Below are 14,968 nucleotides of genomic sequence, written 5' to 3' on the forward strand. Positions count from 1 at the left end.
CTGTAGAGGGCAGAGTGGGGAATGACGTGTCGGTCTGGTTTCTGCCGCAACAGAAACATCCCACTTCTCAGAACTTCCAGCTACTTTCAGCCGTACATTCTGTCGACATTGTCATTCTTTTTGACATTTTCGTTCTTTCAATTGACCATTTCGTCCTCGAGCGTCTCCTTCCTCCCCTCATTACCGAGACACTCCCCCAGCCTCCCCTCATGTCGAGACACCGCATTAAAGACGTCGGCTACGAAGACGACGATTACTACTCTGATGACGGGTATGCGTCGCCAGACCCCGAGGAGCAGGAGTTCTTGCAACAATGCACTTCTGCAGTTTTGTCCCAGCTCAGTGCGGGGCAACCCTCGGTGACCGCTACGAAAGAAGAAGTCCAAGAAGCATTATGGCATTACTATAATGATATTGAAAAATCTGTGAATTATCTGAGGGGTATGTGTCATATGCGCAAATGCATGACGCTTTTCGAGGGTTTCGCGGGTTTCGCAGCGTGAAATTTGGCTAACGAGGCACTTACAGGGAAGAAAGAAAAGGAGGCTGTAAAGCAGAAGCCGAAGGCAGCAGGTAAGCAAAAATCTTGCGAAGTCAATCTATCGAAGTTTTGGCTTGGCTCGGTCGACGGAAACCCGATCATGAGCTGCAATATTAGTAAAGAAAGGTGTGTTTTGACTACGACGCGGACCCCCCTCTTCAATCTCTCGGACTGTGAACTGACCGTCTGAAAGTTTGAACGATGTTCTAACAGGTATTGCAGTGCCCGCGTTCCCCGCTTCTTTTCCCACGGCACATTTCTCGGCGGCGGACTTCTTTCGCGACTGTCCCTGGCTCAACGTTCCCTCTCATCGGAAGGCGGAAATATTGATCGAGCCTCTCTACCCGCGTTTGGGGCTCTTGGGTGGTGCACCAGAGAATGGCGGCAAGGTCTCCAAATTGGCGGCTTTAGCTGCTGCTCGAAAGAAGAAGGAGGGCGAGAAAGCTCCAACTCCGGCCGGGACTCCAGATGCGTCTTCTTCGCCTAAGCCCTCGCACGCTCCATCTCCAGACCCTCAGGCGCCATTATCTCTTCGGGAAAGACTTGCCGCAAGTGGAAAATCTACGTCGAAACTCTCTGAGGGATCTGGACTACGACGCTTGGGCAAATCTAGCTCCTCGTCTTCTTCATCTTCCTCTGCGCCAAAAGAGCCTCAGCCTGAGCTCAAATCTCCCGAGCCACTACCTGAACCAGTGGATGATTCCAAGGCAGAGTCTGAGCCCCAAGAAACAGCTCCCAATATTCGTGCCTCGCCCTCTACCTTTGCCAGTACCATTGTTGGGACAGCGGGCCCGACAACAGCCGAGCCAAGCCACTTGCACTCGAATAGTGCCGACCTATTAAAGCTATATGGACAGGATGCTGAACCTTTTGACTTTGCAGCCCCCAGCCCCGACGATGTCGTTCTGAATGCACAGAGCACAGCGAAAGGTTTGGCGATCCGCAGAAAGGTTTGAAGGCACCCGCCTAATAATGTGTAGGATTCAAATCGAACACGTCGAAATCGGCTGGGAAGAAAGGCCAGTCTGATCTAGCAGGTGGCATGAAGGATCTATCAGTGGAGGAGAAAGTGACTGTCAAGAGCAAGAACCTGGATGTTCTAGCAGAGTACAAGAAGTCCAATCGCAAGCGGTCGGCTAATTTTGTTGTCATTGGTAGGTGGTCACTGCTATTCATATGGATTTCGCTGACTCTATAGGTCATGTTGATGCTGGGAAAAGTACCTTGATGGGGCGTTTGTTGGCAGATCAAGGTGCTATCGACAAAAGGACTCTCGACAAGTATCGGCAAGAATCCGAGAAGATTGGTAAGGGCTCATTTGCGTTGGCTTGGGTTCTGGACCAAGGATCAGAGGAAAGAGCACGGGGCGTGACAATAGATATTGCCACCAACAAGTTCGAGACCGAGAAAACAGCTTTCACGATTGTCGATGCACCGGGCCATCGTGACTTTGTGCCAAACATGATCGCTGGTGCCAGTCAAGCGGACTTTGCAGTCCTAGTGATCGACTCCAGTGTTGGCAAGTTTGAGTCTGGCTTGAAGGGTCAGACCAAGGAACACGCTCTATTAGTACGCAGCATGGGTACCCAGAAGATCGTGGTGGCTGTCAACAAGATGGATGCTGTGCAGTGGGATCATTCTCGCTTCGAAGAGATTGAGCAACAGATTTCCTCCTTCTTGACAACCGCAGGCTTTCAAGAGAAGAACATTTCTTTCGTACCTTGCTCGGGTGTTCTCGGTGACAATATAACTCGTCGCAGCGAAGATCCTCATGCCTCTTGGTACTCTGGTCGAACATTGATCGAAGAATTGGAGGATTCAGAGCCCTACACTCACGCCCTCGAAAAGCCGCTGCGCATGACCATCGGCGATGTCTTCCGAGGCGGCGTACAAAACCCACTCTCCATCTCTGGTCGTCTTGACGCGGGCAGTTTGCAAGTTGGTGATCAAATCCTGACAATGCCCAGTGGTGAAACAGCCATGGTGCGCAGTATCGAGGTAGACAGTGACCTAAGTGACTGGGCTGTTGCGGGCCAAAATGTTGTCTTGCATATCGCCAACATCGACCCGATCCATCTTCGGTCTGGTGACGTTGTTTGCCGTCCTTCTTCTCCGATTCCTACCATCACTACCTTTACCACCAAGGTTCTGGCTTTTGAACATCTAATGCCTATGCAGGTGGACGTTCACCGTGGTCGTCTTCATGTCCCTGCTCGTATCAGCAAGCTGGTTGCTTCACTGGACAAGGCATCAGGTGCAGCTATCAAGAAACGGCCCAAGATTGTGGCTCCTGGTACTGTTGCTCGAATTGTGGTGGAGATGGATCACGCTGTGCCACTGGAAGCCCCCACGAGGATTGTTCTACGTTCAGGTGGATCAACGGTGGCCGCTGGATTATTAGAGTAGAGATGTATAGAAGAATATCTAAAAATACATTCTGCACAAACCTTACTCAGCCTCTTCATATATATATATATATATCGTAATTGTAGTTAACAAACATCGGTTATTTATTTTTGTATACCAGACTATCTTGAATCATGGCTGTACATTGTGGCACAGTAGCTTGTCCTTGTTCGCATCTAGGGCGTTCTATATGGACCCTGTGCTAACCCTGCTCGGCAGATCCCTGACTTACTGTATTCTAGGCCCGCACCCTGGAGCTACCCATAACGGAGTACTACTGAGTACTACAGTATGACTCAATTGCAATTGCATGTAGGCCTATCTTATCTACGTGGCCATAACGTCTATAACTGCGAGGCCAGTCTAGACAAATGCACCGTTAATGAGGCTAAACCTGAACAAGGGACAAGTGTTTGGCCCCTTCTAGCAAGTTCGATCATCTGGCAGCTTCTGATTGGTGGGATTCAAAAGGAATCCTTGGGTGGCCCCTGCCGCTAGCCCTGTTTAGGCTGTATATTTCCCTAAGAAGAAGGCGGTGACACGACAGGGCGGACTGTGAGTAAGCCACTGCCGAACGAGTGGCAGCCAATCAGAGCTCGAGAAGTGACCTGAACTGGGAAAAGGCCATGCTGGCCGCTGGGCCATATTTCGCGTACAAGAAGTCCGCATCTTCTTGCAACTTCTTTCTTTCCACATCGCCTCGGGTCCCTCTCCCGCTTACTTTTTAAGGGTTGAGTACAACACGTCTTTTTGTGTTAACTCCGCGTCGCATTACGGCACGCACGAAGCTCCTCGACAGCTTCCCCATCGTGTGATTTGAACAGCTCATTTCTCAACACATACTTATATCCCCTTCACAATGGCACGAATCTCCGCACGCGACGGCGCGTCCAAGCCTTTCGCCTGGACCACTGTCTTCTATCTTCTCTTCGTCTTCCTCGCCCCCTTGGCCTTCTTTGGCAACACTGCTCACGCTCAGGAGGAGAACTCCCCCGAGAGCTACGGCAATGTTATTGGTATTGATTTGGGAACCACCTACTCGTATGTATCTGAGCATACAGACAGCCATTGAACAATACTAACCTGTACCAGTTGTGTTGGTGTGATGCAGAATGGCAAGGTCGAGATCCTCGTCAACGACCAAGGAAACCGTATTACTCCTTCTTACGTCGCTTTCACCGATGAGGAGCGCCTCGTTGGTGACGCCGCCAAGAACCAATACGCCGCCAACCCCGAGCGCACAGTCTTCGACGTCAAGTAAGTTGGAAATCGTTGCCACATGGCCCGTTTTTCATGCTAACAAACACAGACGTATGATTGGTCGCAAGTTTGATGACAAGGATATCCAGAAGGACATCAAGAACTACCCCTTCAAGGTTGTCAAGAAGGAGGGCAAGCCCCAGGTCAAGGTCGATGTCAACAAGTCCCCCAAGACCTTCACCCCGGAGGAGATCTCCGCCATGGTTCTTGGTAAGATGAAGGAGATTGCAGAGGGCTACCTCGGCAAGACCGTCACCCACGCTGTTGTTACCGTTCCCGCCTACTTCAACGACGCCCAGCGTCAGGCTACCAAGGATGCTGGTACCATCGCTGGTCTGAACGTCCTCCGTGTTGTCAACGAGCCCACTGCCGCCGCTATCGCCTATGGTCTGGACAAGACTGGTGACGAGCGCCAGGTTATTGTCTACGATCTTGGTGGTGGTACTTTCGATGTTTCCCTCCTGTCTATCGACAACGGTGTCTTCGAGGTCTTGGCTACCGCTGGTGACACCCACCTTGGTGGTGAGGACTTCGACCACCGTGTCATGGACTACTTCGTGAAGCAATACAACAAGAAGAACAACGCCGATGTCAAGAAGGACCTCAAGGCTATGGGCAAGCTCAAGCGTGAGGTCGAGAAGGCCAAGCGTACTCTGTCTTCTCAGATGTCTACTCGCATTGAGATTGAGGCCTTCCACAACGGTGATGACTTCTCCGAGACTCTCACCCGCGCTAAGTTCGAAGAGCTCAACATGGATCTCTTCAAGAAGACGCTCAAGCCCGTTGAGCAGGTCCTCAAGGACGCCAAGGTTAAGAAGTCCGAGGTTGATGACATCGTTCTCGTCGGTGGTTCTACCCGTATCCCTAAGGTTCAGGCTCTTCTTGAGGAGTTCTTCGCCGGCAAGAAGGCCAGCAAGGGTATCAACCCCGATGAGGCCGTCGCTTTCGGTGCTGCCGTCCAGGGTGGTATTCTCTCCGGTGACGAGGAGATGGTCGACATGGTTCTCATGGATGTTAACCCCCTCACCCTCGGTATCGAGACCACTGGCGGTGTGATGACCAAGCTCATTCCCCGCAACACTGTTATCCCTACCCGCAAGTCGCAGATCTTCTCGACTGCCGCCGACAACCAGCCCACCGTCCTTATCCAGGTGTTCGAGGGTGAGCGCTCGATGACCAAGGACAACAACATGCTCGGCAAGTTCGAGCTGACCAACATCCCCCCGGCTCCCCGCGGTGTCCCCCAGATTGAGGTTGCCTTCGACCTCGACGCCAACGGAATCCTCAAGGTCTCTGCCTCCGACAAGGGCACTGGCAAGGCCGAGTCTATCACCATCACCAACGACAAGGGTCGTCTGTCCCAGGAGGAGATCGACCGCATGGTCCAGGAAGCCGAGCAGTACGCCGAGGAGGACAAGGCCATCAAGGGCAAGATCGAGGCCCGTAACGGCCTTGAGAACTACGCCTTCTCCCTCAAGAACCAGGTCAACGACGAGAACGGTCTCGGTGGCCAGATTGATGAGGACGACAAGCAGTCCATCCTCGACGCTGTCAAGGAGGTCAACGACTGGCTCGAGGACAACGCTGCTACCGCCACCATGGAGGACTTTGAGGAGCAGAAGGAGCAGCTCTCTGGTGTTGCTTACCCCATCACCAGCAAGCTCTACGGCTCTGCCGCTCCCAACGAGGATGATGATGAGCCCTTGGACCACGACGAACTGTAAAATTATCTTGAGGCATTATTCATGGAGTTCATTTTTTCTTGCTTGATTTTGTCTTGATATCTGTTTAAGTAACTGTAGGCCTGGCTATGCCGGTCGAAAATACACACCATGATACCTTGCACCTGTGAAGAAAGTAAACTCGAACAATCACTGTAGATATTCTATTATAAGCTGACTTGTTGTATGGTCAACAAGTCCGAAGACGTGGGGTGGTGCCTTCTACTATGCTAAAGATCCCATGTTTGATTTTACAATGCTTGAATTTAACCATGTAAACCCTCTGTTCTGCGTAAAATGATCGATTGTAACATTCGTTCTTCTAAAAAGGCCAGTGTAAAAACTTGTGGCCTGCTCGAACAGGAATTGCCTATTCCTTGACCGTATACTTTCAAAGGTTCTTGAATGAAGGGCATCATGTCTGCTACTATCAGTACAGGCTGAAGCTCCTCTTACGGTCTTCGTACAGGAACCACTCGGGTAGCTTAGTTTGAGGGGCAACTACAAACAGGGCTCATAAGCGTACACGGTGCTATGAAGTATTGGATAGTTTCTGCAGCATGCAATACCTTGAAGGAGTGTATTTCTTCATGCATTTGCTTGGTGCTCCTTTGAAATTCTCCTTTTTCGCCTCTTTTTTAGCCCATTTTCGAGTGCTTTGGGTTGACCATCTGGGACATAATAACGGTTGGGGTGTGAAAAGACTTGTGGCCAATATTGTATGAAAAAGATCTTAGCAAATATATGGAGCACAAGTAGATGGATACTGCAGAAGGAAATGTATCCAGGTGTTTGTTTACTCTCGATATTTGTCTTTTTCTGTTGGTAACATATTCCAAATGTCGATATGTCAGTTAAAGAGTGCCATTCAATATAGACCTCCGCCTGTACATGATAATCTCCTAAACGGCTCAACCTAGAGCAAATCAAACCATCTACCACGGTCATACATTCAAAATGATAATTGAGGCGGATATAATAATAGCCAAGTGGAGTATAGATCTATGCCGGGGAAGGTCCAGGCGATTGGACGACGTCATGGTCTCTCCCCACTCTGCTTCGGACATCCCCAATTCCCCAACTTCTTCTTTCTTTTCTTCTTTGGAAATAACCGACAAGCTAGAGCAACTCATACCTTCAGCATGACCCTCGCAACTCCCAGCACGGACGTAAGACCCCCGATGCCGTATACCATTTACGCCGCAAACTGACCCCCACCACTAGGCCCAAGTCCTCATCGCAGCAGAGACAAGCCCAGAACAAACATTCCGCACCTTCACAACCGACACAGCCTGGACACTCGGCAATGCGCTCCGCGAACGAATCCTCTGTCTCCCCTCAGGCCAACGCAAACCAGCCCTGATCTCGATCGCACTGGCAACAGCAACCTCAGGCGGTGTGCCCCTACACGTCCTCTTCCAAAGCGCAACAGAGAGCGGCACCATCCCCGATAATGAGAACTGGGTGCGCCGCAAGCGCAATACAGTCTTGCGCTGGGGCGTTTCCAGCTGGGCGATGAGACAGAAGACTATTGGTGGGTTGGCGGCCAATGCGTCCGCTGATCAGATTGAGGCTGCATTTGTTAAGAAGTATGCAGTTGCTAGCGCTAACGGAGGGGCTGTGGCTGATGAGTATGCTATTCATGGTGGTGGCTATCCCATTCGGGTTCGGGGTGTTGAGGGGGTCGTTGCTGTGGTTGTTGTCAGTGGGCTGAAGCAGGAGGATGATCATCAAGTTGTTGCTGAGACTATTCGGGAGGTTGTCGCTCAGCAGAATTAGTTGAGGGCTTGAGAATAACGCATAGAAATAGAATAAGATACAAACAAAAAGACAAAAACAAAGATAGACTCCTGCACAAAGAGCTCAAAGCTAACGAAGAAGACATAGTGTCATCAAGATAAGCGGGATAAATGTCAAAAAGTATTGTTATACCTCCTACCTTTAAAAGGAGGCTATCCCAAGAGAGACTGGCTGGATGGGATCCAACTTACTCATGAGACTGTATATGATTGGTCGATGGGGAGTCGGCCGAATTATTCAAACCTTCTCGCAGGTCGCCTTCCCTTCTTAATTATCTTCTCTCCTTCAACACCCGCGCTCGAAGTTCCCTTGGTCCTGTCCCTATCAAAATGGTGCTCTCTATAATTTACTACTTGTTTCTTCTCCTTCTTTTTGCTTATTTTGTGGTATGTCACTTTCCACACATGCATTCAACTCCGCCCCTATCTGAATCTACCTCGGTCAACGACCCGATCGACCAGGCCGAGGAATTGGATTGTGACAAACACTACTATCACCCGATCTGGCCACAGCGCTGGACTCATCCGGACTTTACCGAACAGGCCTCTGCAAAGTGGAAGGAAGAGCCATGGTACGAAAACACGGCAGATCGTATCACTCATCGATTCCTAACTCAGCAATTCCTATGCCATTTTCCTTGGGGATATATCATCTATCGAACAGTCTATACGCCTGAGTCCGAGGAACTGTGGCCGATCGCAATAGAGAAGCTAACCCGCGTGATAAATAAATGGATAAAAGGTGAATTGAACCATCCTCGGAAACGCTATGGGGATAACCCCCGCCCTGAGCAGCTGATAGAAGAGTCCCATAAGGATGTGATTATCTCTGACTCGAGTCGGTGGGACGGTGCTAGTATAGAGCAAGTTCGTGGCCATTTTGCTCAGTATCTACGCAAGATTAAGCAGGAGGAACACTGTGAAGATTCTCGCTTTGCTGTATGTCTTATAATTGATGAGAGATCATTGAAATCGATTGTTGCGACAGAGGACCCTCACGGGGGTTTTGTTGGGGTAGTTGATGGACGGTATACCCCCGAAAAGAGGTATGATTCGCCTTCTTACCGTGGATATATGAGGGTGCTAGTTTGGGCGTTATGGCCGCTCTATTTGAATCTCCAATTCGATCATATGTGCGAGCTATGTCCTAATGCCCCAGATGGGTGGATTCCTGTCTATGATGAGAGCGATGGGACGGCGCAGGACGAAGATGGAAATTTCATTCCTAGAGATTTTGGCCGGAAGCGCCCCGAGGGCTTAGCTCAGCGAAGGCGTGGGAGAGGATAGCGATACTATACGCGTACAACAAGTTCTTATACCCGCATAAAGAAAATCATCAAGACCAACGATGCTACTGCACCGATCCCACCTTCAATGACGCTCCCATCAGTGTACAGTAGAGAATCAGGCGATAAAAAGAAGAGCGCGAGAGGTTGCAGCGGATGGGTCTTTGGACTAGCAGGGCTCTGCTCGCTTACAAGTGGCATTTCATATTACGATGATTCAAATCGTAGCATTAGTATCATTCCTATTAGGGAGCACTGACAGATCCTCGAACACCAAATAACTAACAATTTTCCCGAAGGCCACGCACAGTCTAGCCTGAATATCTCACATTGTCCCTATAAAAAGTGGTGTAGATATACATCATAGTAAGGAAGATATTTGAACATTTCCGGGGGTAGGTATACTACTTTTTCCTAAACTCTGTATTTTATTTTAGGGAGATACTAAAAGGACCCTAGAATTGAGTATTTGGACCCCATGGCCTTACGCTAAGCCTAATTAGGCCTAGCCTAGTAATTGTAATTCCAATGCATTAATCGGTAAAAATGCATCAGTTCTTGGCAGTGCTGGATGCCCCGGGTATCGGCGGTCATAAACCTTGGGTACTTCATTTACTATGCAGCTCTCTAATAAAATTAAGTCACCACCGTTTCTTACCAACAACCAACTGGACTCAGTAGCTTCTTGACCCCAAGATACTTCCATTTACTATGCAACCCCCTTATTAAATTAAGTACCGACCACTGCTCAATTTCCTAGAATCGCACTAGTCCTAAAAGGTCAGCACCACTAATTAATTACCCCGTAATTAGGGCATCGCCAACTCCATGTCTACGGCTTCATGCATCTCGCCAATTTCAACACATCACAACATCACCAATATAGCCGATACGAATTTCTAAAATTATTTCATCGCTCAGAAATGGCTAATCAGTCTCTATTGAAATTTTCAGCTCACAAATAGCGATACTGGCCCCGTGAGGGCGTTGCAACTATCACCATACTGTTTGTTGACATCCCTCTACCAAAACGTCGAAATGGCACCAAGAATCGGCTCCCACACCCCTGAATTCAATGAGACTGACTGGGATTCGAGTCTCGCAGGGTCGTCGGCCTCATCGAGTCGCTTCTTTACCCCTGATCCTATCGAAATCGGCCCTGAAATCGACCCTGAGCCGGCGGAGACACCTACAATCGAAGACGGGCAGCTCTTCGGGACTTTCCAGGAAGGAATTGATACGATAAATGGCATCCTCGGGCCTACTGGCTACGCAGTCGTTAAGCGCCGTACCAAATCCAACGCTACCGATGGGCTATACATCGTGGTTCTTCGATGCGACCGTGGTAGACGCCCAGACTCTAGCCGGGCGGCTTCTCCCGAGCTTCCTGTGGCGAATACGGCTTTATCTAGACCTTCTCGGCAGACATTCACGTCTATGACTGGCTGCGAGTACGGTCTGAATCTCCGCCTACAGCGGGAGACCGGTCTCTGGCGGTTACAGGTCGATCATGGAGAGCACAATCACGAACCGGGGCCTCAATCAACTCATCCTACGCTGCGCCGGCGAGCTCTCGAGCCTCATCTTGATACTCTAGATCCTCTTATACGCCAAGGGATCCCTCCACGCCAGATCATCTCGCTTCTAGCTAGCCAGGGCATTCATCTTAGGCCGGCGGACATCTACAACCGTGCTAGACGTCTTCTTCAAGAGCTTCTTGCCGGTCGGACGCCGATACAAGCCCTCTTCGAAGAGCTGCCGAAGCATGGAGACTGGATCTTACGCCATACCACTCAAGCCGACGGCGAGACAGTATCAGGCGTCTTCGCGATACATCGTACTGGCCTTGCGCAGCTTCGACAGTCTCCCTCGGTGCTATGGATAGACTGTACGTATCAGACTAACCGCTTCAATATACCGTTGCTAGATATCATTGGCGTCAACTCGATCGGGAGGTCATTCTGTGTCGGCTTCGCATTCCTACCGAGTGAGCGCGAGGACGCGTATCGCTGGGCCCTACGCTGTCTACAAGGTATCTACGATGAATATGGCCTCGGGAAGCCTCTCACAGTATTCACTGATAAAGAGAAAGCCCTCCTCAATGCGCTCGCAGTAGCATTGCCAACGACAGCCTCGCTGCTATGCTTGTGGCATGTTATCTCGAATATCAAGGCGAAGGCTATACCGGCGGCTAGGAAACATGTGAAGGCCCTGATTGACGCCGGCGAGGTCGAGAAGGAGGCATACATCGCGTATGCCACTGCTTTTTGGCTAAAGATGCTGCAGCGCTGGAATCGAGTCGTCTTCGCTGAGACTGAGCAACGTATGAGAGAGCAGTGGCTATACTTTTGTAGCTGCTATAGTGAGCCAGTCTTCTCGAACCTCCTTACCTATATCGAGAAGCACTGGATCATCGAGTCCGGTCGGCAGGTGCTACGCTGTTTTACGAATAGCTTCTTCCACCTCGGCGAGACATCGACATCTCGCGTGGAGGGTGCTCATGCAGCTCTAAAGAAAGACCTCCAGAATTCGCGGCGTAACCTCCTTGCCCTGCTTCACTGCTTCGAGACTGTTATTCTTAGGCAATTCAAGCTCTCTCAGCAAGCTATCGCCGACGAGAAAGCGCGATCGCCGACCGTATTATCTGCTATGCGGCATCCGATCGTCCGTGACGTCTTACGGCTGGTTTCACGAAAAGCGATCGGGCGGGTCTTAAAGCTATACCATGCGCATCTTCCGGAGGATGAGGGTATACCCGGCAAGAGACCCTTCGCCGTCGGTTGTACGCCTGGCTGCAAGGCTACGGGCTATCCCTGCATCCATGACATCAAATGGGCTGACATGATAGGTGTCTCTGTCAAATTATCGCAGTTTCATACCCAGTGGCACCTCTACGAGACCGAAGCACCGCCGATCGGCCTTAGCCACCTTCTCCAAGAACCCGAGATCCTTACCAGCATCCGCGGGCGGCCTAAGGGCGCATTGAATAACCTTCCGACGTCTACGGCATCATCTACGCAGCGGGATCCGTCGCTGTTTGAGATCGTGGATGCCCAGGAAGCACGGGAGGGTCGGCGGATACAACGGGGGGGACAGCGAGGTCGAGGACGAGGTCGAGGACGAGGACGAGGACGTGGAGGCCGAGGACGAGGACGTGGAGGCACACAACAGGTGGGAATAGCCTCGTCTATAGCCCAGGGAGCTCAGGCTACGGCCCCGACGTCGCCGGCGAGCAGTCCTACGTCGCAGGCGTCGGGAATCGCATCGACTACGTCGCCGGTGGCATCTCAGGCACTGGGAATAGCTTCGTCTACGGCCCAGGCATTGTCTGCAAGCATTCCTACGTCGCCGGTGGCATCTCAGGCACTAGGAATAGCTTCGTCTACGGCCCAGGGCGCGGCCCAGGCTCAGAATACCTGGTCCGACCGGCTCAGGAAGCGTCGGAGAGCTCTCTGAATAGCGTCAGAACGCATTGGACATATCTGTATATAGGAAATATGTCAAAATTTACTGCTTTCTCGTACGTTTTGACCACAATAGCTGGATTCCTTCAAATCTGCGGAGTTTTCAAATCAGCCTCTGTTTCCTAATTGGGACTAGTGCGATTCTAGGAAATTGAGCAGTGGTCGGTACTTAATTTAATAAGGGGGTTGCATAGTAAATGGAAGTATCTTGGGGTCAAGAAGCTACTGAGTCCAGTTGGTTGTTGGTAAGAAACGGTGGTGACTTAATTTTATTAGAGAGCTGCATAGTAAATGAAGTACCCAAGGTTTATGACCGCCGATACCCGGGGCATCCAGCACTGCCAAGAACTGATGCATTTTTACCGATTAATGCATTGGAATTACAATTACTAGGCTAGGCCTAATTAGGCTTAGCGTAAGGCCATGGGGTCCAAATACTCAATTCTAGGGTCCTTTTAGTATTGCCCTTATTTTAATCTTAAAACATAAAATATACAGATATTTTAGGTAATGGGCTATAATAATAGAACAGTTCAATAATATAGTGTAGTAGTAATAATCAATGCTACTCTGTAATTTCACTTCTATCCTCAATTCTACACAGCCACTGTCTGTGTCAGCCAATCTCAAAAGAGATAGTTAGGTCTCAAGCCATCATGCAGCTGCTATTGGTGAGAGACGCCACCTCATATTTTCTTCTTGGGTCAAACTCTGTCTCGCGGCTCGATATAGAAACACGGAAGTCGTCAAAGATCCTACTATCGAAGCAGTCTGCGCACACCCACACCTCTCAGCTATTGATGATACGAGCTAGTATGGCAATCAGTCAGAGATGAGGGCCAGTAATCGCTTAGCTTCACTAGCTGTCCTTGGCGCCTGGACACTAGCGGCTATATCTATTTCTCACCTCGGCCTGAAAGACTTGTCGTGATGGTGATATCAAGAGTCTTTCCTAAGGAACCCGACTAGCTTGAGGTCATACAGCATAGAAATCGAAAATTAATAGTGCTGCATTTTCTCATTGTCTGCGATCTGCCCCCGCTTTGGGTCAGCACACGCCATGGTATCCAAGTCAGCCCTCTATATTACGGGCCTTGGTTCACAATACCCTCCGTATCTTATGGCGCCAGAGAAACTTGATGACCTTGCAGAGCGCTTTGGTGATACCAGCAGTCCAGGGTATTCATTCCTACATCGTGCACTTCAGGATCAAAATCTCATACGATATACCTAGAATCAAAAAGCTACTTCAAATCAACCGTTCAACGGGCATTCAAACTCGATCAGCCATCCACTCATACGAAGATGGGTTTGCTACTCAGGAAGGGCCACCTTCGGCCAAAGAACTTGACGAATTCTTTCGGCAAGCAGGAGTCGATCTCGCCGTTCAGGCATGTCAAAAGGCTCTTCAAGAAGCTTGCATTGACCCAGAGCATATAACGCATACCGTCGGAGTCACCTGTACCAACCATGGCAGCCCAGGCTATGATCTGCTTGTGGCTCGCCAAGTAGGCTTATCACCCCAAGTCGATCGCATGCTCCTCCATGGTGTCGGATGTGCAGGAGGTCTTTCCATTATGCGCGCTGCAGCACAAATAGCCAGTGGGGCCAGCCTGCGAAGAAAACCGGCTCGAATTCTGGCTTTTGCCTGTGAGCTCTGCACGCCCAATTTCCGGAATGAGCTGGTACATGCAGAGAAATGTGCACATCCAGATCGGGTTTGCATTGCCGGAGCTTTATTCTCCGATGCAGCAGCAGCGTTTGTTCTTTGTAATGAGTATGCGATGGCAAATGACGAAAACGTCACTCCTGTGTTTGAGCTGGTTGAGTGGGGGACGAGTTTGATTCCTGATACGATTGAACATTTGTCGTTTTATGCGGATATAGATGGTATGTTGGCCGTTTCTTCCTCCATCTTTGAAGATGACTCGATCAAGCATGTCTACTAATATCTGGATCAATGTGCATACAGGTTACCGGACGGTTCTCTCTCGTAATGTTTCTACATACGCAAAGAATGCCATCAGCCCAATGTTTGAGAGACTTCTCCCATCCTACGTGGAGCAAGTCAGTTCTCTACCAGGCGTTGAAGGGGAAACATTACAGATATCGCTAGGCCCGAGTGAGTTCGACTGGGCGTTGCATCCCGGCGGGCAGGCCATTATCAACGGTGCTCAAAGAGTCCTGAAATTAAAAGATGATCAACTGCAAGCATGTCGAGACATCTACCGCACTCGAGGAAACTCATCAAGCGCAAGCGTCTTGATCGTTCTAGATCGAGCTCGCACACTGGGTAAAAGAGAGCATGTTGTGGCGACTTCCTTTGGTCCAGGGATGGCAATTGAGATGGCGATGCTGAGGAATTCAAGGCACTTGAGGACAGCAATATGAATCCTGGACTCAGGCTCCATTATTAGCTTCAGCGTGACAGATTTCCAGTCCCAGTCTAGATATTGAGGATTAACATTTATATTTTCAAATATGCTTATAT

At 50.0% G+C, this 14,968-nt stretch overlaps 5 protein-coding genes across 5 annotated transcripts; all 5 read left to right on the plus strand.

Annotated features, from left to right (window-relative positions):
- Nucleotides 1-209: 209 nt before the first annotated feature.
- On the plus strand, nucleotides 210-2,947 carry N7508_001227 (putative translation elongation factor EF-1 subunit; the record flags this gene model as incomplete). The annotated part of the gene is made up of 5 exons (XM_058459293.1): nucleotides 210-441; nucleotides 529-573; nucleotides 764-1,471; nucleotides 1,522-1,695; nucleotides 1,740-2,947. The coding sequence occupies 5 exons, from the start codon at nucleotides 210-212 to the stop codon at nucleotides 2,945-2,947; spliced, it is 2,367 nt and encodes a 788-aa protein (XP_058322825.1).
- An 859-nt stretch (nucleotides 2,948-3,806) lies between these two features.
- bipA (Hsp70 family ATPase KAR2) lies at nucleotides 3,807-5,931 on the plus strand (the record flags this gene model as incomplete). The annotated part of the gene is made up of 3 exons (XM_058459294.1): nucleotides 3,807-3,988; nucleotides 4,040-4,204; nucleotides 4,257-5,931. 3 exons carry the CDS (start codon nucleotides 3,807-3,809, stop codon nucleotides 5,929-5,931), a joined length of 2,022 nt encoding a protein of 673 aa, XP_058322826.1.
- Nucleotides 5,932-7,070: 1,139 nt separating this feature from the next.
- N7508_001229 (DUF967 domain protein) lies at nucleotides 7,071-7,707 on the plus strand (the record flags this gene model as incomplete). The annotated part of the gene is made up of 2 exons (XM_058459295.1): nucleotides 7,071-7,097; nucleotides 7,153-7,707. The coding sequence occupies 2 exons, from the start codon at nucleotides 7,071-7,073 to the stop codon at nucleotides 7,705-7,707; spliced, it is 582 nt and encodes a 193-aa protein (XP_058322827.1).
- A 425-nt stretch (nucleotides 7,708-8,132) lies between these two features.
- Nucleotides 8,133-9,014, plus strand: N7508_001230 (uncharacterized protein; the record flags this gene model as incomplete). Its single annotated transcript, XM_058459296.1, has 1 exon — nucleotides 8,133-9,014. One exon carries the CDS (start codon nucleotides 8,133-8,135, stop codon nucleotides 9,012-9,014), a length of 882 nt encoding a protein of 293 aa, XP_058322828.1.
- A 4,523-nt stretch (nucleotides 9,015-13,537) lies between these two features.
- On the plus strand, nucleotides 13,538-14,868 carry N7508_001231 (uncharacterized protein; the record flags this gene model as incomplete). Its single annotated transcript, XM_058459297.1, has 3 exons — nucleotides 13,538-13,656; nucleotides 13,712-14,367; nucleotides 14,450-14,868. The coding sequence occupies 3 exons, from the start codon at nucleotides 13,538-13,540 to the stop codon at nucleotides 14,866-14,868; spliced, it is 1,194 nt and encodes a 397-aa protein (XP_058322829.1).
- Nucleotides 14,869-14,968: the final 100 nt, after the last annotated feature.

Source organism: Penicillium antarcticum (assembly GCF_028974205.1).
Source record: "Penicillium antarcticum strain IBT 31339 chromosome Unknown utg000002l_segment0_segment0, whole genome shotgun sequence".
Lineage (NCBI taxonomy): Eukaryota > Fungi > Ascomycota > Eurotiomycetes > Eurotiales > Aspergillaceae > Penicillium > Penicillium antarcticum.